The sequence below is a fragment of the Sorex fumeus genome, unplaced genomic scaffold (assembly GCF_029834395.1).
Source record: "Sorex fumeus unplaced genomic scaffold, SorFum_2.1 ptg000122l, whole genome shotgun sequence".
Lineage (NCBI taxonomy): Eukaryota > Metazoa > Chordata > Mammalia > Eulipotyphla > Soricidae > Sorex > Sorex fumeus.
In genome coordinates, this window is record NW_026606179.1 from 25,135,581 (window position 1) to 25,157,463 (window position 21,883).

Sequence of the window (21,883 nt, forward strand, 5' to 3'; positions counted from 1 at the left end):
GCACTTTCCCTCCCCAACGCTCATTTAACCGGCTCCGGGTGCGGCGGCCGCAAGGTGCGGGCTCGATCCCAGCCCCATCGCCCAAGTGCGGGGCCGACGGCCTGCCTTTGATTCCGCCAATCCCCCTCCCCCCATCATATAGGTGGGACTCGGGGCTCTCCAGAGACTAGAATGCTGCGGCGCGGGGGGGGGGGATTGAGGGGGGTTGGAGTGGGGGCGGAGGATGGTCGGGTGGACCCGCGCAGTCGGGTCCGGGGAATGGGGCCTGCGCTGCGCTGCGCTACGCACTGGGAGTCGCCGGGGCTGGAATTTCTAACCTCTGACCCGCAGAAGCCAAGCGACATCTGGGAGCTTGGGGACCTGGATAAGGTTCGGCGCCCCCCGCTGCGGAGAATCGGGGCTCCATTTGGGCCCAAAGCACAACCTTGGGGTACAAGAGTTGTGTTCAGGGCCCCTGGGGAATTTACAGGCTCATAAACTTTGCCAACCAGCCGCCGCGGAGCACCTGGCCGCGAGCAAGTTGCCAGTTTCCCCTGCGGGCGCTTGCCACTGGGCATGTTAAGTGTGCACCACTGCCTACCTTCCCTTTTTAATTTAAAATATAGATATATTTTTAAATTAATTTCCCCTCCACCCCGTCCAAAAAGGCAGCCGCTTTCAGGAGCTGGAGCCTCTCTAACTGGCCTGGGGGTTACTTAGTGCGTGACTCATGAGGCTAAGAAGTTACCAGGAGCTTGCACCGGGGGCGGAAGCCTCTTCCGAGTGGGGTAACAAAGCTTTCTAGCGTGTCATCTACAGAATTCTGGCTCCTCCGCCGCTCACCGACTTTTCAGCCCTGCAGTCTGGCGGGGAAAGAGTTTGGCGGCCGGGTGCGGTGGGCTAAGTCTGCACCCTGGCGCGCGATCCCTGCTTCCCCGCGGGAGGAGCCCCCGCTGAGCGCCGCCCGGCCTGCTCTGGCCTCCTAAGGAACCGCACACACACCTCGACGCTGGGCAGAAAGCGGTGCCCAGGACCCCTTCTAACTCGTCATGGAACTAACAGGCGCACAGGTTTGAAGCCACTTGCACGATCAACTCCGGGAACGCCCCATACACCAGGGGCAGAAATATTTGCAGTTGCAATTAAAGTCAGGTAAAATACAGGGTGTGCTTGGCCCGCAGATATCCAAGGAGTGGGTCCTCCCAGTGCCCTTCTCCTTGAGTTCTTAAGGGCAAAACAAGAATGGCCTGTTGGGAGGCCAGGGTGATCAGAGATTCGTGTACAGATGTCCTTCTCTGGGCAGTTTGGCGAGTAGGTGGCTGGTAGGGGAAAGCAGGACGCATGGACAGTTGCAGCTGCTGCTGGGGTCAACACTGGGGGTAAAGTGGGGTGGGGTGGGGAGGAGGCTGAGGGGTGGGAAGTGCCAAAGCCCATATGTTTAATATACTGGATCCTAGATGCCTGCCCCTTCCCCCTCTGCAAATAACATGGGAATTACAAACTTATCTGCCACCCAAACTGTGCCTGCCGACGCGGAGCTGTGGCTCTCGCTAGGATTTGAATTTTCTTCCCCCACCTCCAGGGAATCCCTCGCAGGCCCTATCAAGAAACAGCCAAGAGGGCCTGCACCTGGCAAAGTTTAGCGTGGGACCTTCTGTAAGACCTGCCTCCGGACCTCCCGCACACACAGGCCCCACAGTGACAAGAACCCCCAGCATTCCCGCAGCCTCCAGGTCTGCGGTACTAGATGAGGGGAAACCAAGAGTTTGGGAAGCAAGCCTCCCTTCACTCCACCTAACTCAGTCCTCAGGAAAGGGTTACGAGAAGTTGCAGGGAAGCCAGAACTAGGTCGACTTGCTTCCCCTCCACTTGCCCTACCCCTAGAATGGCCCGCCACATCCCTCGATCGTCTTGAGGTTTTGATATGAAAGGGCGACGTGTGGCCCAAGGAGCGCATCAGACATCCAAGGGTTCCAGGCTGCGCCGAGCCTGGCGGCCCCGAGCCCTGTTTGCGTGGCCGGGCGAGGCGGCGCGGCCGCAGCCTGCACTCGGAGGAATCCGTGTTGTGCGTGACGGGCTGTCGCTGGGATGTGCAGTTCATTGACACTGATGGATGCGCCAATGGTTGGACGGGCAGATGTTGGGGCGGATCGCAGAGCGCGCGGCGCCCGAGCAGGGGCGGGCGAGGCGGCGCTCCGGGCGGCGGCGGCTGCAGGCAGTGCGGGGACCCGAGCTCAGGCCGCGGCCGGCAGGGGGAGGGGGTCGGGGGAACAGGGGGTTTGGGGAGCGGCGAGTGGGGGGGGGGGAAGGAGAGGAGCTGGGGGGGAGGAGGGAGGGACGCGAGTCGGGGCGAAGCCATGCACACGCCACCACCAGCGCGCCCGAGTGGGCGCTCGGCGCTCGCCAGGTGAGCCGGGCGGGCAGAAGCCGACCTCGCGCGCGGCTCTACCCTCCCGCGGGCCACTGGCTCCCGGCGTGGCGACCGGAGCCGCGAGGCCGCCGGCGGCCACGGCCAACTCACCGTTTCCTCGTTCGCTAGAAGCGTTTCACGCCTCCCGGGCCGCTTCCCGGCGGCCTGGAGGGGCCTTCGCTCCGGCCTCGGCGGCGGCAGGCACCGAGTGCAACGCCGCGCGTTCCCGCCCCCGAGGCCACCGCGCGCGGCCAGCCCTGGAGCCCCGCCGCCGCTGCCGCCACCCCGACTCCGACTCCCCGCGAACCGCCCGGGGATCCGCACCCCGCAACTCCGTGCGCTCCTGCGCGCGCGAAAGGCGCTGGAGGCGGCTTTATAGCCCGGGAGGACGGCGGCGGCACATCTGCATTCAGGGAGGCGTCTGGACCGAGCCCAAGCCCGCAGGCTGGGGGCGAGCAGAGACTTTTGATCTTACCGTCAGGGTGAGATCACGGCCTCCTAGTCTAAAAAGAGAAGAAAGCACGCCTGTGAACTTTTCAAACAAACTTGCAAACACAATCACAAAGAGAGAATAAGGAGCCGAGGGGGCAGAAGAAGAGGAAGAGGGGGTAAAAAAAAAGCCTCTTAAGGTGGGGGGTGGAAAGCAAAAGAAGGAACGGAGAAGCCGGGGCTGGCAGCTCCAGGAGCGCTCAGGCAGCTCAGTCCCAGGGCGAGGGGCTCCGGCCCTCGTCGGGATATCGGACGCGGGGCCTGGGGAAGTGGCGGAGCCCGGGCCGGGGCGCCCTGCAGCAGCGACGTCTCGGGGGCCCAGGGCCTTGGCGGCCGTCCCCGCAGCCCCGCCACCCGGCTGCGCCCGGAGCCGGCCCCGCCGCGGCCGCCCCATTCCCGGCCCAAGAGCTGGCCCAGGGAGACGCAATCGAGCCCGCAGCGCATCGATGCGCCGCCGCCCGCGCCGCTCGGGCTCCGGCTCGCGCTTAGCCTCCGCCGCCCGGAGGTCGTCCCGGTGAGCTCTGGCCCACCCGCGCCCTCGCGGCCGCCCGTAAGTGAGCCCGCGTCGCCCCAGCGCCAACGCAGCCCTGCCAGCTCCTCCTCTCGCAGCCCCGCCGGCCCGGCCCGCTCGGCGCCCCCAATCACCCAATCAATAATCAATTCCTTTCGCCCAGTCCTGCCGGCAGGACGGGGCGCTGGGCGCGGTGGGCCCCCTCTCCCGGGCGCCCGGGCGGGGGATGGGCTGGGGAGCCCGGTTCTCCCCCACCCCACCACCAGCACCACCAGCACCACCAGGACCATCACCCCCCGCCCCCTGCGCCCCGGGCCCCTGTCCCGCCCTCGCAACTGCCTGCGCCGCGGGTGGGGGGCGCGGCCGGGCGTCCCGGGGGCGAGGGGCGGAGTGGATGGACTGTGACCGTCCCAGTCCCGAGAGGAAACTTGGAGGCATCCCCTCCCACAACACCGACCCCCGGGACTGGCCCGGGAAAGTTTGCCCGGGAAAAAAAAATTGGGGGAAGTGGCGGCGGCGGGTCCCGGGGGAGGAGCCGGGGTGGCGCGGGGTCTGGGAGCTGCTCCCACCCACTCCGGCCCGCGCCCGCCTTCCTCCTGGGCGCCGGCGCCCGCCCGCCCGCCCGCCCGCCTGCCCGCGGGCCCTGGCATCCCCGGGGGTCGCGCGGGCCCCGGACAGGGGTGCGAGCTGCGGCGCTGGAGGGGGCTTTGGAAGCGGCGGGCCGAGAGGAGTGCGTCCCGGGCGGGGCAGCCGGGGGCGGCTTAGGGGGCGAGGCCGGCCGGGGAAGGAGGGCGGGCGCCCCGGGACGGGCTCCGAGGGGCCGGCGCCGCGGCCCTGCGTGTGCGCGCGCGGGGCGGGGGTGGAGGGCTGGCACCCCCTCCCGGCGCGGGGCGGGAGGGGGGTCCGAGACCGGCCCCGGGCCGGGAGCGGGGGGCGCGGCGCCCCCGCGGGCGGACGAGTGACACGATCATCTCCTTTTCCTTTAAGCTTGCCTGTTGCCGACGCCGCCGCTCCAGCCGCGCGGCGGGCCGAAGACTGGACCGCGGAGCCCCGGGCCGCGGCGGCGGCGGAGCGCCCCCCCACCCGCCCGATGCCGTGACCCCCTGCCCGGGGGCGGGGGCCAGGGCAGGACCGGCCGGGGCCTCTCTCTCTCCCTCGCTCCTCCTCCCATCCCTCCGCCCGCCCTCTCCCCCCTCTCCCCGCCCCCCGGCCCCGAACCCCGCGCACCTCGTCTGGGGACGGGGCGGGGGGGTGGGGGGGTAGGGCCGCCGCTCCTCCCCGCCCCCTCCTCCTCCGGCCTCTGGAGCGATTTGTCAAACTTCCCATTCCGCCGGCAGCGCGGTCCTCCTCCTCCTCCTCCTCCTCCTCCTCCTCCTCCTCCTCCTCGGCCTCCTCCTCCCCCCCGCGCTCCTCCCTCCCCGCGCCTCCCTCGCCCGCCCTCCTTCTTCCCTCCGCACGTTCGGGGATCGCGGCGGAGCGCGGAGAGGGGGGGACGCGGAGAGCCGGGGCGCAGCAGCATCCTGCGGGCGGCCGCTCTCCGGGGGGGAGGCTGAGAGCCGGCCCGCCTCGCCCCCCCCGCGGGCCCGCCGCCCCTCCCTCGCTCTGCTCAGCCCGGCAGCAGCGGCGGCGGCGGCGGCGGCGGCGGCGGCGGCGGCGGCAGTGGCAGTCGCCGGAGGAGCATCATGCCGAGGAGGAAGCAGCAGGCGCCCCGGCGCGCAGCAGGTACGAGCCGCTTCCCCTTCCTCCTCGCCTCCTCCTCTTCCTCTCCCCCTCGGCCCGGCGTCTCCGGCCCCGCGGCCACCCGGCTCGGCGCCCAGTTTCCCGGCGCAGAGTAACTCCGGGGCGCCCGGCTCGCCCGCCCGCTCGCCCGCCCGCTCGCTCGCGGCTCTCCGCTCTTGGGTGCGTGCGCCCCCCGGACGCCCCGCGGCGCGCTGCCCTCTGGGCGCCCGCACCCACTCGGGCCGGGGCTCGGGGCTCGGCTCGCGCCGCCGCACGCCGAGTGCCCGCGACCCCCGGGCGGGCGGCCGGCCGAGGGGCTGCCCGGACTTCTGCTCGCCAGCCTCGCTCCGTGGGGGGCGGGCGGGGTCACCTGAGTTCCCGGGACACCTTCCGAGTCCTGCCGCGGCCGGCCGGTTGGGGGGGTGGGGGGCACTTGGTGTCCGCCCCGCGCGGGAGAGCGAGCCGGAGAGCGAGCCGGTCCCTTCGGCCACCTTTCTAATTCGATTGATTCTTCATTTATTGGGCCCAAACCGGGCACCGCGGCGGAAAGCAGAGCGCGCCGGAGTCTGGGTATTGTCAGATGACTGTCAAGTCAGTGTTCCATAGATGCTGGCCGCTTCCCTCGCCCCCCACCCCCTTCCCAACTGCTTCTCCTACCCTCTCCTCTTAGCACTTAGTTCTGGGACGCGTCAGAGTACTTACCACCCAGCCCCCTCTCCCTCTCTCTTTTTTTTTTCTTTTTTCCCCCTTTGCCAGGAGTGTCAACTCCTGTTAAGACTGAAACCTTTTTTTTTTCTTTTTCTGGAAAAAGCATCATTGAAAACAAAACAAACCTCACACACATAACATTATTTTGCAATAATGTCAGTTGGGGGCATGTTGCCTAGAAGAAGGGTTTCTGGCCCGTTGCCACCCTTGATTTGATGACTGATTGATCGCCCGTCATGCTGCTGCCTTTGATCTATTCATTCCCAATAAACATCAATAAATCACTCTCAGTGGTGAGGCCAAGCTCTGTGACGTCACTAGGGCCCTGTCAGTGCAACTTTGGGGATTTGGGGCTGATTGCTGAGAGGACCACATATGGACAGGATGTATTTTGATATGAGTAACACTCTGATGTGCCGTGGTTCAGATGCTGCCTGCGCAGGAGGTTAAGTGGAGGTTCTTTTCTGTTCTGTTCCTTTGGTGGAAGGAGGCAGGGCAGGGAGAAGGTTCGGGGGCACTGCCCGGTGCCCGCTGATGTTGGTTGCCTGTGTTGCACCCACGCTGCTGCCCTGAGTGCCTATAGTCACCTCTGGTGGTGGTGGTGGTGGCGGGGTGACAGGGATGGTCATCTGCAGCATTTCAGTGTCTGCCAGTGGGGCTCAGCAGGCAGCACTCTGAACTTGCAGCTCCCTGCCCAGGGTCACCAAGGGGGAAATGCTGTTCTTGCATCCCCAGGAATGTCCTTCCCTGGTCAATGTCTGAAGAAAATCCTAGCAGAAAACCAACTGGGTTTGGGGCATATCATATACATTATATATATATATGTATATGTATATATTGTGCTCTCTTGTCCTCAGCGGTACCCAAATTTAGAAAGTTTGAAGATCCCAGTAGTGGTTGTAGGGAAGCTGCCTCCTCTCCAGTTCGCTCCTGGCTGATGCTTTCTTGCCCATCCCACCTTTTACTTTACATTCCAAGCTCAAGCAATGAGCTTATCTCCCCAAAATAAACTCTGAAAGTTTGAGGACTCCTTTACAGAGTTGGGCAGTAGGAGTGTCTATGCTTCCTGCAGTCTTTGAGGTTTTTTTTTTTTCTTTCTCTTCTTGGATGCACATTTTAAGGTGTCTTGTGTACCTCGATCAAGTGAATCCTATGCGGTTGCATCTTTACATTTGGTTTCGAACTCTCTGGAAGGTTGCTCCATCTTTTCCCTTCTCCCCACCTGAGAGTCTGATTTGATAATTCTCCACTGAAAACATTGGAGGAAGAGGAATGTGTAGTGGATTTTTTTTTTCTTTTCAAAGCAACCTGATTCCTAACCTTTTTGCACCTTAAAGGGGAAAAAAAAATAGCCAGCCAGGAAATCTCAGGTCAGTTAAGAAATATTCATTATATAAAAACTTGACTGCACGGCTAATAGGAGATGGAAGAACGGTTTTGCTCTATCAAAATGACCCGTCAAAACGACTTTGTTTCATATTTGATTTAATTGTCTCTCTCCTGACAGGCACATTCATCAATAGCTTAATGGTCAATCAGAAGTTGGCAGCGTGAGTGCTTTCTTTCTTTCCCATACCCTGGTTTTGGATTTACTTTATCAGAATGCCTCTGCCTAATGGACGTGTAGAGGAGGGGGTGGGGAATGTATGAAGGGCTACTTATTTGAGAAGAGTGGAAGTAGAAAAACCCTCTGCATTCAAGCTGGTGATAAGTGTGCAGGGGCCAAGAAGTGAGCAGTGTGAGTTTGTTTGTTTGTTGGTATGGACCAGAACTTCCCAGGCCTTTTTTTTTTCCCTCCTTTTTTCAGTTCTCACAGCTGCAAGTTGTAAGGTTCATGCCCGCTTTGTGGCATACTGGGAGTGATGACAAATTGATTGCTTTGCACTGATAGAGAGAGAGAGAGAGAGTGGGGGGGGGGGAAGATGTCTGCTGATTGGTAACTGGAAATCCAGTCTCCAGCAACCTTGAGAAGACTTGAGAATTTTTTCCCCCCCTCCAAACTGAAAGGTCCGCTCAGCCATAAAAAAAGAAAAGTTGTTTTGCCAGCTTCATTAGTGTTCACCTAATTAGCTGTAAACCTGATGGATTCCTGACAGCTTTAATGATTGGAGATGACAAGCTCGACGCAGTGTCATCCAGCAGAATTAGGTTTGCAGCTAGTTTGATGTAATCAAGTTGATATTACACAGTCCTGGCTGCCTTTAGTTGTGCATTAACTCAATTTTCTGCTGCAGGTGACAAATGGGCTTTGGTACCTGGATAATCATGTCATAGGAATTAGGGCCCTTTTAATGGTCTGGGGTAGAATAACAACCACAAAGGGCTGGGAGCTGGGTTGAGCCTGCAGACGTAGCACACAGGTGCACACCGCCTCCTCCGTATCTAGGCCAAATGTGACACTGCTCTCCGGAAGGCCAAGGCAGGCTCCAAGGATCCCTGAAAAGACGCATTTCCATCCTTCAGTATTTGGGGGAAGGGTTACAGAAATCACGTATGGCTTAGTATCTTTTCTCAGAGCAAGAGAGTGATTTCTTCTTCACCTGCCGAAGAAGAGAAACCTGGACAGGAGTTTCCTTTCTCCTGGTGGATAGTTGGGAAGACTGGATGTTTGTACCAGACGGAGGCTGCTGCTGCTCCGAGAAGCTGGGTTCGGGAGGCCCAGTGTCTTTTATGCAGAAACAGTCCTTGTCCCTTGCTTATAACAGGACTCCAGTGCATCTTTTTTTTTTTTTAACAAGTATTTATTTTTATATACTAAGAGAAAAATAGAGCAACCTATTTTATCTATTCATACTCATTTTCTGGAGAAAAATGGAAACATTCGAAAAGGCGTTTGCCTAAATTTCCCTCCAAAATTCTTAACCATCAATACCCTCTGCCCCCTCCGCTGATCTCTATGAGTCTTTCTCCTGGGAAGAGGGTCGCCTTCTCTTCAGCTTTGGGTGGTGGTGAGGGGCACATGACGGTAACTGTCCAGGCTTCGAGTTCCTGGACTTTGGTGAAAGTGCATTGGATCACTTCCGATGCACTGGTGTCACAGGTCCTCATGGGTTCCCATGGTGTGGGGTGAGCTTGTAATGTAGGGCATGGGGGCTGGGGAGTTCACCAGGCAGAGGGGCCAGGCTCACCTGTGTATGGCGCCGTGCCTCCCCCCAGCCCTGCAAGGCCTGGGCCACACATCAGGAAGTTCTTCTCTTGCCTGCTCCCTTGGAAGCATGTGGAGTGCTTTGGAATAACACTTGGGTGCTGATCTCTGGATTTGATTTGCTCTCCTACCTGCCTCATTTCTCCTTTGCCAAGGTATGCTTACCTTGTGGTAAGGTGACAAAATGATTGGTTACGGTGGTGGCTCTGTAATCCCATTTCCCCCTTTCCTACAAAATAAAAACAATGCATATTTTTTTTTAAGAAAGGAAAAGAAGAAGGGGAGTAAAACAAAGAGGGCAGAAGGCAAGGCTCCCCCCCTCGAACAGCCAGATCGGGGACTCTCGCAGAATTAGCTGTTGTGCCCCCATTATCCTGACAACTGTCAGTTAGGGCTTCAGTGCTCTCCAGGGCCACACTTGATTGTGAGCGGTTGATGTTGTCATTTTGTTCTCAGTTTTGCCTTGAGCGCGCTCATAAACGGGAGAGAGCGAGTCAATAACTGATGTATCAGCACTTATTCCCTAAATTGCCTCACAAGTCTGCCTTTTCCCCTCTTTTGACTAAAGATTGTTTTGTAAAGTGATTAGAATGAAAGTGACTGCTCAGGGCCATGGGAGGGGCTGTGAAACTCAGGTGAGTTCTAGGAATCCCCCCCACTCCTCCACCCCCAGAAATTCCACTCTCCCCCCCACCCCAACTTCCTTCTATCCTTGGGGTTTTTAGAAGGGGAATGATCCCCCTCAGAGGCTAGGGGTTGGCAGGGGGTAGCGAAGGGCCGAAGGCCTGGACTGTTCCAGTGCTTTCCTTTTTTTTCTCTGGGGTCTGGCTGAACCATTCCGGAGAGGAGAGGCAGGGAACAGCGAAATCCCTAGGCCTGACTTCAGAGCTGGCTTTCCGTGGGCCCTGCCAGCACAGGTCACTGGGATTTCGAGCAGTGGGCAAAGGCGTTCCTAATGCCCCATTTTAATTTTTTTTTTTAATTTTTTTATTCCTGCCTGTCACTGGAATAAACTGTGAAAAGAGCTTTGGTCATGTAATAAGAAGAAGGAAGGGTGGGGGTGCACGAGTGAGCATCAGCCAGGTAGTTTCCATCCCTGTTAGGAACTCCCTGCGGCATCCCCCACAACCGGTGTAGGGAGACAGGGCAGAATGGAGCTGTGGCTCCCTTGACACGGCTCTCACAGGTGCTCACTGTGTGTGTGTGTGTGTGTGTGTGTATGCGCGCGCGCGTGCGCATGTGTGTGCGTGCCTGTGTGTGTGTGTTTTACTTATGCTCCAAATTGTGGTTTCTCTGTCTGAAGTTAAAAATGAAAGGTGAATACAATATATTGTATTTGGTAACAATGATATGGACTGGTACATCTCGACAGATAATGTGCAGTTGTAATTAGACTCAATAGACAGGCAGTCATTTTTAAATTCTTTGACACATGCATAAAATAGTCATATAATAAGATAAGATGACAATTTTATGTTAGGTTGATAAAGTGTCCTGATACATGCATTTAAATGTCTGTAAGCCTTTAAAAAAATCAGACAGATTAATTCTAGTTTCCAGTATTTGCAGTTAGTCATTAAATTAATTTTTAAATTCTTCTAAACAATGGCTATGAATATGTTTTTTTTTTCTCCCAGATTTTTTTTTTTGAAACTGACTTGTTAGGAATGGATACATAGCCTCACAATGTTTTGTATTTTTCAACATTTGTAAGCATTTATATTAGACATGGATGTAAAAAATACTTTTTATGAATAGAATAATGCCCTGCATTTTGGGAAGTTTAAAAAAAAAAAGACAGTAATGGAACCTAATCTTCTTATGACCGTTGGCCTGCACTACTCCACATTTTGGAATCTTTTAGAAATACTATGTCGTGTCCTTGACCAAAAATTTAATATTTTATAAACCATATTTTAAAAAGACTTTCGTTAGTACATCTATTTGATTTGATCAGCACTTATATTCTTGGGTTTAACTACTTTCAATTTGTAAATTGTTTTAGTATTTCAGTAAGTGTGGCCAAGAACTGCATGGCCAAGGATGGGTGGAAGTCTTTTTCTAACGGTCCATTACTCAGACTTCTTGACTCTCTCCTTACCTTATTCCTCAGAGGGGTGTAAAGGTGTGGTTCTCGAAGAATAATTAATTTTGTTTGGGCTTAATGATAAATTATTAATTCATACTGTCAGGACACATGTTGTTAATTATGACTGTGTTTTCTTCATCCCGAGCAGCTGTTAGGGAAACAGGGTAAGTTCAGATTGTCTTCTAGGGGGAGAGCACCCTTGCAAGGAACTCACAAACTCCTGGTCAGCCTGTCCTGGCCCTTTGCTTGGGGATGGAAGAATTGCAGGGGACGTGTGAAAGGGAGAGAGCGACTCTTAATCCTAGACCCAGGTGAACACTACAGAGGCTCACTAACGAACCTGTTTTTAAAGCCAGCCTGACTCTCAGTGCTCTGAGTGCAGTTGGGATTCGGAGGTGGTGCCTGCTTCCTTTCTGTGTCCAGTTCCGAGTTGGCCGCCTGCTCTGTGCCATCGTGTCTCTTGTTTCAGACTGACTGTGTGGTAGGCCGGAGGGTCATGTTCACGAGTATATGGTGGTAGAAAGCAAAGTACTTTGAAGGCTTGTTTGTTCGCCAAACTGAAACCCATCCCTAATGGAGAGCAAAGGGCCGTTTGGTAATATACGTGAAATGACTCAAATTCATTTACTTTTGATTTTCCATAGCCATCATTAAATCTAGTTCTATGTATTCAGTTTCCTCTGAGTTCTTTGAGAAATGCATGTTGCATAAAATAGGCAATTTTTAATGAACAATTTAATGTAAATGGGTTTTGAATTTAAATTAATATTAATGAAGCCTTGAGTGAATTTATTTTGCATACGTAAAGACTTTTAAGTCTTTCACCCATGTGCTTTCTCCTTTATGTAGTAACACTGGTTGGGTGGATTAACTAGCACCTTTTAGAGATTTACACTTAAAAATTAAATTGATTTTATACGTCTAATAGTGCCAACATATAATAAAGCAGAAGTGTTACTTAATTTAAAGAAAATATACCTCATTGCCTGTTAAAATTCTTCATTTCCATGGCCCTGCTCTTTTGAAAGCCACTGTTGGTCTGGCATTTGCTGCTGGGAAAAATACATACCAACAATAGTGACTACAATCAAGATGTTTTCTTTCTTTGGCTTACCTCTAATGCATTATGTATCCTGGAATGATGGGAAGTTCTGTAATTAATTCTGTTAGATGTAATTGCTATAATCACTTTGATGTTACACATAATAAAGGTAATATGGTAAGCACATAAAAAATATAAACACCTTATTGTAACAGTACTGCTAAAAATCTACTCTCGTCAAGTCTGGTTTGTGGACAAGTGTTCTTAACTATTTTTGGGCATAGGTGACAATTTATCCGAGCTTTGCTCATTGATATTCCAAAGGAGAGACATTTATGGGAAGGGATGGGCCTTGGCTTGGAGGGATCTCCATGCTGGCAGCCTAGGAATCTCTCTGCCCTTTTCCTTAAAGAGGTGGTTAATTAAGAAAAGGTGACCATTAGCTTTTGTGGAGGAAGAGGTAAACCTTTTAGAAGTGGTCATGGAATAAGGGAAGAGAGAGGTGAGCCATGAAAGAGGAACTAGAGGAGGTCTGAGAGCAAAGCTTTCAGACCAGACAGGGTTCTCTTCTCGAGGTTTTCTCCTCCTGTGGGTTCATGGAAAGTACCGTGTGTGTGTGTGCGCGCGCATGTGTGTGTGTGTGTGTGTGTGTGTGCACGTGCACACTTGAGTCAGAGCATATGAGCATATGCTTATGGATAAACAGAATGCCATCTTTCTGTAACAATGCAATAAGAAAAATGTATGCAGAATGCATGTATTATTATTGTACAGTTTCCATAGGGGAGGCTGTCCCTAATTGTTGTACATCATGACATGTTAGGGAACTGGCTGATCCCGCCTGTTGGTGGGAAAACTGATAAATCTAAGATCTCCTCCATCCCGCTACAGCCTGGATGTGCCTGCCCTGGGTCCAGGCCACCCTAGGACACCAGGGATGTTTGTCTGGATCACCAAGCACATGCTCCTTGTGGGATATTTTTGTGCATGTGGGCATTCTTACTATTATCGTGATTATTTTTGCCAGCGTACCTTTGGGGAAATGGAGCCTGAGGTGGGAGAAGAATTTAATTTTCTCCCCGGATGGCTTGGGGTCGGCCTCACACAGGCACCTGTTTGACACATTGTCCCATGTGCTCTGAAGGTCACCAGCATCCGTGCCCCAGCACTGGCCTGACAGTTTGATTGTGAACACCCCACATTTTATTTTTCAACGTGTTTGAAGTGATCAGTATGTAATCTGCCACACACAGAAATGAAAAAAAAAAAAGAGAAGATATTGCCTGTGTGGTAAGGGCATGACAGCCTTTTGGGGGATGCAAAAGGTATTTGGTGTTTATGGTGAGATGGGCAGTGAGACCCAGGACTGGGCCCAGGCAGGGGCTTGGGTGGGTGGATGAGTGAGTGGGTTCAGACTGCACGGGAGTTGGGGCAGAGGGTGTTGCAGGCTGGGCTGTGGGCCTGGGGCTCCTGCCTCCCAGGTGGGCAGAAGGGAAGGGTCCGGGTGTGGGCCTGGGGCCGCAGGCAGGCAGCCACCAGTCCTCCTGCAGTGGTGGGGGGGGGGGGGGGGACTCTAGGCTGGGTTTGATGGCCAGGATGATAAAAGGTCTGAGAACTCCATAGGCCCCTGTAATCAGGGCCAGTGCTGACATCCTTCTCAAGTTTGACAGCTGCTTCCTTCTTGCTTCTCACCGCCAAGCCTTTCTCAACTGAATTTCCCCGCCCTCCCTCTCCCCTCCCTCTCTCTCTCTCTCTCTCTCTCTCTCTCTCTCTCTCTCTCTCTCTCCTTTCTGTGTGTGTGTCTCTCTTGTTTCATGTTCTTGATCAGTCTCAGATGCTGGGAATTATTTTTTTTCGGGCGGGAGGGGGAGTGTTGCTTTAGGTTTGTGGGTTGGGCAGGTGTGAGAGGAAGTCTGTGCTTTTTTTTTTCTTTCTTTTTTTTTTTTTTGTACTGTAGGCCTGTTGCTAATTAATGTTCCTCCATAAGATTCTGTCGGAGTTGAGTAATGTTTTTGATCTTTATGCCTGATAACTGCATACTTAATGAGATTTCAAAGCTGTGAGTGCAGCTCCCTACAATTATTGACAGATGCCTTTTCTTTGCCATTGGGTTCAGCTTCATAAATCCTCTCTCCGTAATGAGGTTCAGCAGTGCCACCCTGGCAGTGAGCTAATGAAAGGGGGGAGGGCTGAAGCAGCTCATGGCTGTCTGACACATTTTTTTCCTTTAAAATTTACTATGCAGATGTCAAGCTGCGGGACGATTACTTCAAACATGCTAATTTTTATCTTGCTTTTGTGTCAGCCCTTTGCCATTAAAAAATAAATAAATAAAAGGACTAACCTTGCTCTCCCCCTCCCCCGCCCCCCAGTCACATTTTTAATAACCCATGGTGTGTGACTGCTGGGGTCCTAGGCGGTCCAGTGGCATTTTTGCAGGTACCCAGTGACCGATGGGGCTTCAGTCAGGGTTGTTTTTTTGGTTTTTGGGCCACGGGAAGGGCAGGGGGAAGCTAAAGTGCTGTCCCCCCCCCCACCCCCACCCCAGCGGCCTCCCGCCTGCCCGCCCTGAGTATGCACTTGAAACGTCGGAGAATTCATTTCAGAGTTCTGAAACTAAATCCTGGTGGAGAAGAGCAGCACCATGCCAAACAGTCGATTTCCTTTTCAGCAGAGTCATACATCACTGACCCACCCTTCCCTCCTGACAGAATGACATATGTCATTTATCATATGGGCCCCAGCCAGACAACAGGGAGGGGCGGGGGGAGCCCCGTCGTCGATGGGATGCGTCTCCTCCTCCAGTACCAGGCTTGCCGAGAGCCCGCTGATTTGGTGAGAGGCGGGGCGGGGGGGGGGGGAGAGAGAGAGAGAGAGAGAGAGAGAGAGAGAGAGAGAGAGAGAGAAGAGACGGGCAGGGGCGAGGCAGGCGAGGCGAGCGGCTGCTTCCTGGATGGCTGTCTGGGTGTGTGGCGTGGCGGGCGTGAGATTGGCAGAGGCTCTGAAGAGGTTATGTTCTTTCATATTATCTGCTAAGCCGCACTGCTCAGCCTTGGATGCTCCCCCACCCCTCAAGCCTTTTCTTCTTCCCTTCTTTTCTCTTTAGCACTCAAGGAAAAAAAGAAAAAAGAAAAGCCAGGGCTGACAGGTATCATTCAAGCCAGCCTGCTTGTGAGGGGTGGGAGAAATGAATCTCAGTGCTCCTGGCTTCCCATGATTCAAACATGCGTTATTGAAGATGGATGTTCCTTAAAAAAAGATTGATGGTGGGTGCCGGGCTTAGGGCGCCATTTATCATTTTGAATATTATTTAGACTTGCCGTGTAAACCTGTAACTTGAGAGTTGAAAGAGCCGGGGCAGGGTAGGGGCCTGTGTGTGTGTGTGTGTGTGTGTGTGTGTGTGTGTGTGTGTGTTCATTGATTGGCCTTGGGTTCTCATTGCTGCTGACCAGACATACAAGCTTTCCCATTTACAATATAGAAGACACTCCCCACGACTCACAAAAGAACAGAAAAGAAAAAAAAACATAGTTAAGTGAGGGCTTTAATTTTGAATAATTTCCAAGGACACGGAAAAAAAATGAAGTATCTGTGATTTACACTGAAGGCTAACAGACAACTTCTCTCTCTCTTTCTCCCCTGACATGAGCAGTCACGTACAAAACATTAAAATATAAACAGAACTGTAGCTGCCAAAGCCAGGACCCTGGTCTGATTCTTTAAACTCGTTGACTCTGCTTTTTCCAAAAAAAAAAAAAAATCTATCTGCAAATCTTAGCACAATATAACTATTCAAAAAATACTGACTGGCTCGGTTCAGCCGTGTGAGAAGGAAGAAACAGAGACTTGCCGGTCTCAGGAATATTTCAGATCCAAACAGGATCCTTTGCGGCCCCTGGCCCGTGCCCCCCGCCCCCCTCGGCCGCCTCCTCCCCTCCCGGGCTGGCTGGTGTCCCCTCCACTGGAGGCCCCCCGCAGAGCCCTGCTAAAACTGATGTGAACAGCTGCTTCCAGGCAGCGTCTAATCACTTGGGGTTCTTTTTTGCACCCTTGAGCTCTGCTCTGGGACACGGGACACCCCCACCTACTGGAAGTACTTAGGGACGCAGGCTGGCTGACTGGTGGAGCCCCCAGCTGCCGGAGAATCAGCCTGGTGCAGCCTTGCTGTCTCTGCATAACAGGCCTGACTGCCTGGTTTCCCGGTGGAGTGGAGAAGGGAAACAGAAACTGCTGGCCTTCCCGCGTGCTCGCCTCTCTGCTGGGAGAGCCCGACAGACAGTGCAGTGCCATCCTCCGGCATTCTCTTTAACTCTGGGACTTTCTTCGGGTCGGCTAATTTAATTTAGGGTTTCTTGTATGGCTTAACGGTATGGACGTTAATTAAAAAAAGAAATGACAGAAAGTTAGAAAAGTTAGTTTTTTGTTGTTTTTTTTTTTTTGTTTGTTTTTTAAAACCTAAAGACACGAGAGTATAGAATCTCTGCAAGGGCTGAATGTTGCAGTTCTGCTCGTTCTTGGACAAAGTTTTTCTTCGATACGAAGTCAGAAGCCCTCTCTGCACCTTGACGAGACAGCAGTGTGGGTGCCTGCTTACCAGTTCCCGGCCCCGGCCAGTGTGGGTGCACGTGTGTACGTGTGTGCCTCTGTGTGCACACGCATGCCCATTTATTTTAAAGTAACTTTATTAGCAGCCTGACATTTTGCACAAAAGGGTGACTTAGGATTCACTCTGGGTCTTGCCCAGCTGCTGCCAAAAATTGTGCAGAATCAGATTTATATCCTTTGTTGATGTCTGGAATTGCATCTGACTGTGAAAAAAGGAGAAAAAAAAAGGATGATCTTGCTTCTTGCTGAGACTTCATGGAAGAAAGCAAAACTTTGATCGTCTGCCCTTGCACTTGGACAGTGTTGGAGGTAATTGGAGTACAAGTGCCAATTTGCAGGAACCATTGTAAACACCTTTGATACAAATGGCATCCTCCCATTTTTACTGATTAGAAAAACTTTGCTATTAATAGGTGCAAAGTCCATTCCAGGTATAATTGGTAAGGAACTGAGTGCACTCATGGGAAGAAACCTTGTTTTGTTTTTTGTTCGCTTTTCTTCTTATCCCCCTTTCTCAGTTTTATGGCTGGAGACATGATTTATTGCAGCCATCCATCTTGGGGGCTCATCCATCACACCCGGGTTGCTAGGAGATTGTGGCAGCAGCTGTTTGCTCTGAATCAGACAGAAAAGTTGTCAATCATCAAAGGCAGGTGAATAGCATTAGAAACACGCTATTGTCAGACGGAATAATTAATCAAAGAGAGAAAAGATAATTAAAAAGATATGACCCTTGCAAGTACTTGCTCTGGATTGCCTGGAAAAAAAAAGGGAAGAAAGAAAGAAAGAAAAACTGCCTGGTCTTTTCTAGACACTTAAGCAGCTGAGGGCTGATAAAATATGCACTCTGCAGTGCATAGTTTTTAATTAATTGAAAAAGGTTCAGCATTCAAAGACGATGCTGGAGAAAAGTCCGATTATGAGCAGAAGTAATATTTATTGTTTGCATGAGGGGCTTGACACAGAGTTCTAACTTTCTGTCACCCGTCTCTGCTTCCCCGACTGGAGGAGGCGCAGTGGGGTCTTCAGGTGACCACGGCAGCCCTGGCAGTGTTCTCCACCCTAGCCCTCATGCTGGGAGACTCCTTCAGCCCCAGAACCTGGACGGGGACCTGCCACCCTCGCCTGTCTGCCTTTCCACAGTCTGGTGCAGTTGGAGCCACTGAATTCCTGAGATAGCAAGGATTTTTTTTTTTTTAGAAGTGAAAGTGGGAGGCTTGCAAGGCGCATCACAAAGTCCACTGGCAGGAAAGCTCCGTGTGTCGAGTTGCTTGCCTAGGAACAAGCTCTCAGAGGGATCTGCGGGTTCTGTCCCTGGAGAAAGCTGTATCCATCTTGGTGGGGCCCCACGGGGCCATTCCAGCCACTTGCTCCTGAGGGGATCAGCTGGCATCACGGTATTTGTCCACTACCACTACCCACCCCCCTTCGCCCCTCTCACCACCCCTTCCTCACCAACTACATCTAGAAATAGTGTTGGGTGTCCATTTCGGTCTCAGAAGAAAAAAAAAAGACGCATAGACAAGGAAGTTCTTCGGAGAGACCCAAAGACTGGAGAAATTGGGCAGCATCTGAAAGACTAGACAGAAAGCAGCATTGCTGGAGTTGCTTTTCAGTGAAATATGCTGCCAGCTCAGAAGCAGATCTACTCTTTTATTTTTGGATACTATGCTTGATTTTCACACCATTCTCTTCCCAAAGAATAGCAAGACTTCTAAAATTAGCAGGAGGAAAAAAGGCTTGAATATTAGACTACATGAGAAGGAAGAAAGCAACACTTTTTTTTCTTTTTTCTTTTTTTTTTTTTAAGTTGGGATACTGCTTTCAGGGTGCGCCAAGCGCCGAACGCTAAGAACTCCACCCCTCGGCTCCTTCTCAGCAGCACTGGGGACTCATCGCTGAGCACCCCAAGGGAGTCCCCAGGCTCTGCACCGCCCACCTGCCGCCAGGGTGCACTGGCAGCCCACTGGGGTGGCTCAGCACTACCTTTTTTGAAAGGAGAGGAAAAGGGAGAGATTCAGATTCAGAAGCCAAGGTACCTGCCTCCCTGGCTGTTAACCCAAAACTCGAGTGCGGCCATCAGACTGGGCGTTTCCTGACCCCAGCGCAGATGTCCTTGACATTTGATAGTTTCTAGGGCTATGTCTGTTGTTGACCTCTGGCCGGAGGAGGGCCAGTGAAGTTGGTTTCTGGGCCAGGGCTCCTAACTTCATTTTGATGACTTGAGGGGTTCAGGGAGTCAGGTGGCTTACTCCTGTCCCCTGGGGTCCTGTCTCTTGGGCTTTTCTGGACGGCGGTTTGGCTCCAGCCTCCCATGAGAAACTCGTGTCCTTGTCATCTCCCCTTCCCAAATAATTGCCAAGAAAGCAAGCATGTTGCCTCATGTCAGCCAAAGCAGTTCCACAGTGTGGCAGCTCGTGAGGGAAGGCCAACCGAGCAAGCTCCCCGCAAGTTATTGGCGGTGCGTTTATTATATACTCACATATACAAAATGTCAACCTTCGGGAAATCAGATTGAAATTTGCTTCCCCTTAAAAAAAAAAGCACACAATAAAGGAACAAGAAAGTGAGGAAGTTTTGAGAAGTTTTTGCAGCTTGTTTTTTTTTTTTTCACCCCCTGCTGCTGTGACTAGGATCTAAGGCCTCTTCTGTTCCCAGGTAACTCCTGGAATCTGTGTAAGTGACTCAGAATAAATGAGAGAGAGAGGGTGAGAGGGAGGGGTGTCAGTTATTTTGCCTGAAAAAGGCAACACAGGCGACCGCTGCCAAAAACACCTAGGATTCGTTTCTCAGCTGACTTCGAATTAATTTTTTTGGTCATTGCAGGTTCAGAATTATTCTACTCTTGCCAGAATTTTGGCCATCCAGGGTCACATTCCGTCACGTCACAGGACCCCCTATGGGGTTTGCAGCAGGCGGCTTTAGAAGCCAGACTTTGGTTCTAGGAGGTTGCCTGCCCCCCCCCCCCCCAGCCCCCCTTGATCCCTGGATTATTGTTTCAAAGAGGAGGTGGCTGGGGGCAATGTGTGTCCCAAGGGGCCTGCCAGGAGTGACCCCCAGGTTGAGTCAAGTGGAGTGGTGAGAAGGCCTAAAAGTTCCCTGACCCCCCCCCCCCCCCACACACACACACACACAGTCGCTCGAGATTTGAGTGTTTCCTCTAAGTGATACGCATTTCCCTCTTGTGGTTGCATAAGGCAAGGTTACCTGGATGTCATGTTGGGGTTTTCCTTACCTCAACTCCCAGAGATTCCGGAGGAGCCAGCCTGCCCGCCCCCCCCCCCCCCCCCCCCCGCCTCCTGCCCCCCCTTCCCCCTCCTGCGGTACTGGCTCCACCTCGCCAGCCTTTGGGATGCAGGAGGTAGAAGCAAGGCCAAATTAGCCAGCGGGACTCCCTGTAGGAAAAGGCATTTTAAAACCGGGAAAGACCTCTCGGAAGCCTGACAGGATGCAGTTGTTGCTACTCATCTACCTAATGAGACGCATTGAAAAAGGGGTGCAGCGGAGATGGGGGGGGTGGTGGTGGTGGTGGTGGGGAACACCAAGGCTCCTATTTGCAGGAGGAGGAGAAGGGAGTTGCCAGGGCTTTGCACCTTGGGGGTGGGAAATGTTCCCTTTCCTCCACCTTCCAGTCATCTTTGGTCTTTGTTGTTTTGCGCTGGGCCTGGAGCAAAATGGCTCCCCCCCCCCCCCCCCCCCCCCCCCCCCCCGTGTCTGTTTGTGGCTACTCTGTTGGTACACAGTCCTGGGCTGCGGCAGTGAGTGCTGTTTCCTAGCTTTTCTCCTATCAAACAGCCAGGCAGCACAGATGCTCGGCTCCAACTCTTGGTTCGGCTCTGTGAGCGAGGGGCCCGGTGAGATGGTTAGATGAACAAGTAATAGAACCCACCTCAGTCCAGCGGGCAAAAGGAAAGGAAAAGAAAAGAACAGCCTGTGGCCCGGCTCTTCGAGCCCTCTGACCTGAGCGCGCTCGCCTTGGGGTTTGCCAGACTCTTCATAAGAAGTGTGGGTGTGGAGGGAAGACGACGACGACGATGACGACGACGACGACGACGGCATTATTTGGAAACACATGTACTCGTTCCTTGTGAAAGAAGTGGAGTATTTAACATTTCTCGGAGGAAAACATCTTTCATTACTTGACATGTTCTGTGGTAATGATTTTTCAGTTCAACAAACAAGTACTTATTAGCGTAGGTGCAGGAACCTGGCTGGGGGCAGGGGGTGGGGGGGTGGATGGATGGTGGGGCCGTTTTAAAGGGAACTCACTGCCAAGGTGAGAGAGTGCCTGGAGGGTCATAGGTATCTGGGGTCATGCCCTGGGGGGTGCTTGCCTCTGGCTAGGACCTAGGGACTGTCCCCTGAGCACTGGGAGCTGGGTCCCTGTGGCCTTCAGTAGGGAGGACTTTTGTAGCTTAGCTTTATTCTTGGTTTCTTTTTTTTTTTTTTCAAATAATATCTGGGGTGGAGCAGTAGCACAGTGGTAGGGCATTTGCCTTGCACGCAGCCAGCCCGGCTGAGCCGGGTTCAATTCCTCCGCCATTCTCAGAGAGTCCAGCAAGCTTCAGAGAGTATCTCGCCCGCCCCGGCAAAGCCTGGCAAGCTACCTGTGACGTATTCAATATGCGAAACACAGTAACAATTGTCACAATGGAGACTTTACTGGGCCTGCTCAAGCAAATGATGAACAACGGGAGGACAGTGTTCAATACAGTGTTAAGTGTCTGGGGTGGGGGGTGATGGTCCTCAGAGGTGGTTTGAAAGGGGTTTGTGTGACAATACACAGTGACTCTGCATGCCAGGAGTTGGGCTGAGGACAGGGCAGTGGGCGAAATAGTTCTGGTTCGGGTTGAATGGTTTTGGGGGGGGTGAGCCATGTGGGTGGGTGTTTGAGGGGGTGAACTTGTTTTTACCCCTCTCCAGATTTCTGCATTTATGTGAGTGAAGAGTGCTGGTGCTCCCGCCATGACTATACCTTCTGATCCCAGGGCCAGTGCTTATGGCTCTCCGGGATCTGCGTGGACGGGAGGGGATGGACGGGACCGTCTCTGGGGCTGGCTGTGGCTACCAGCTTAGCGTGGCCGCCTTCTCTGCCATTTCAGCGAGCACCAGCCCCCTTCCTTCAGTGCCGGCCTCCATGGCGTTCCTCAACATTCCCTTTTGCTCCTCCTTATGGTGTCCACGGA

The 21,883-nt window shown here is 53.4% G+C and overlaps 1 protein-coding gene across 1 annotated transcript in view; it reads left to right on the forward strand.

Moving 5' to 3' along the window:
- Positions 1-5,007: 5,007 nt before the first annotated feature.
- TSHZ3 (teashirt zinc finger homeobox 3) overlaps positions 5,008-21,883 on the forward strand; it is a 71,879-nt gene continuing 55,003 nt past the window's right edge. The window contains exon 1 of the mRNA XM_056136165.1: positions 5,008-5,111. Coding sequence (XP_055992140.1) covers positions 5,072-5,111 — 40 coding nt within the window. The 5' untranslated portion in view covers positions 5,008-5,071. The remainder of the gene's footprint in view (positions 5,112-21,883) is intronic.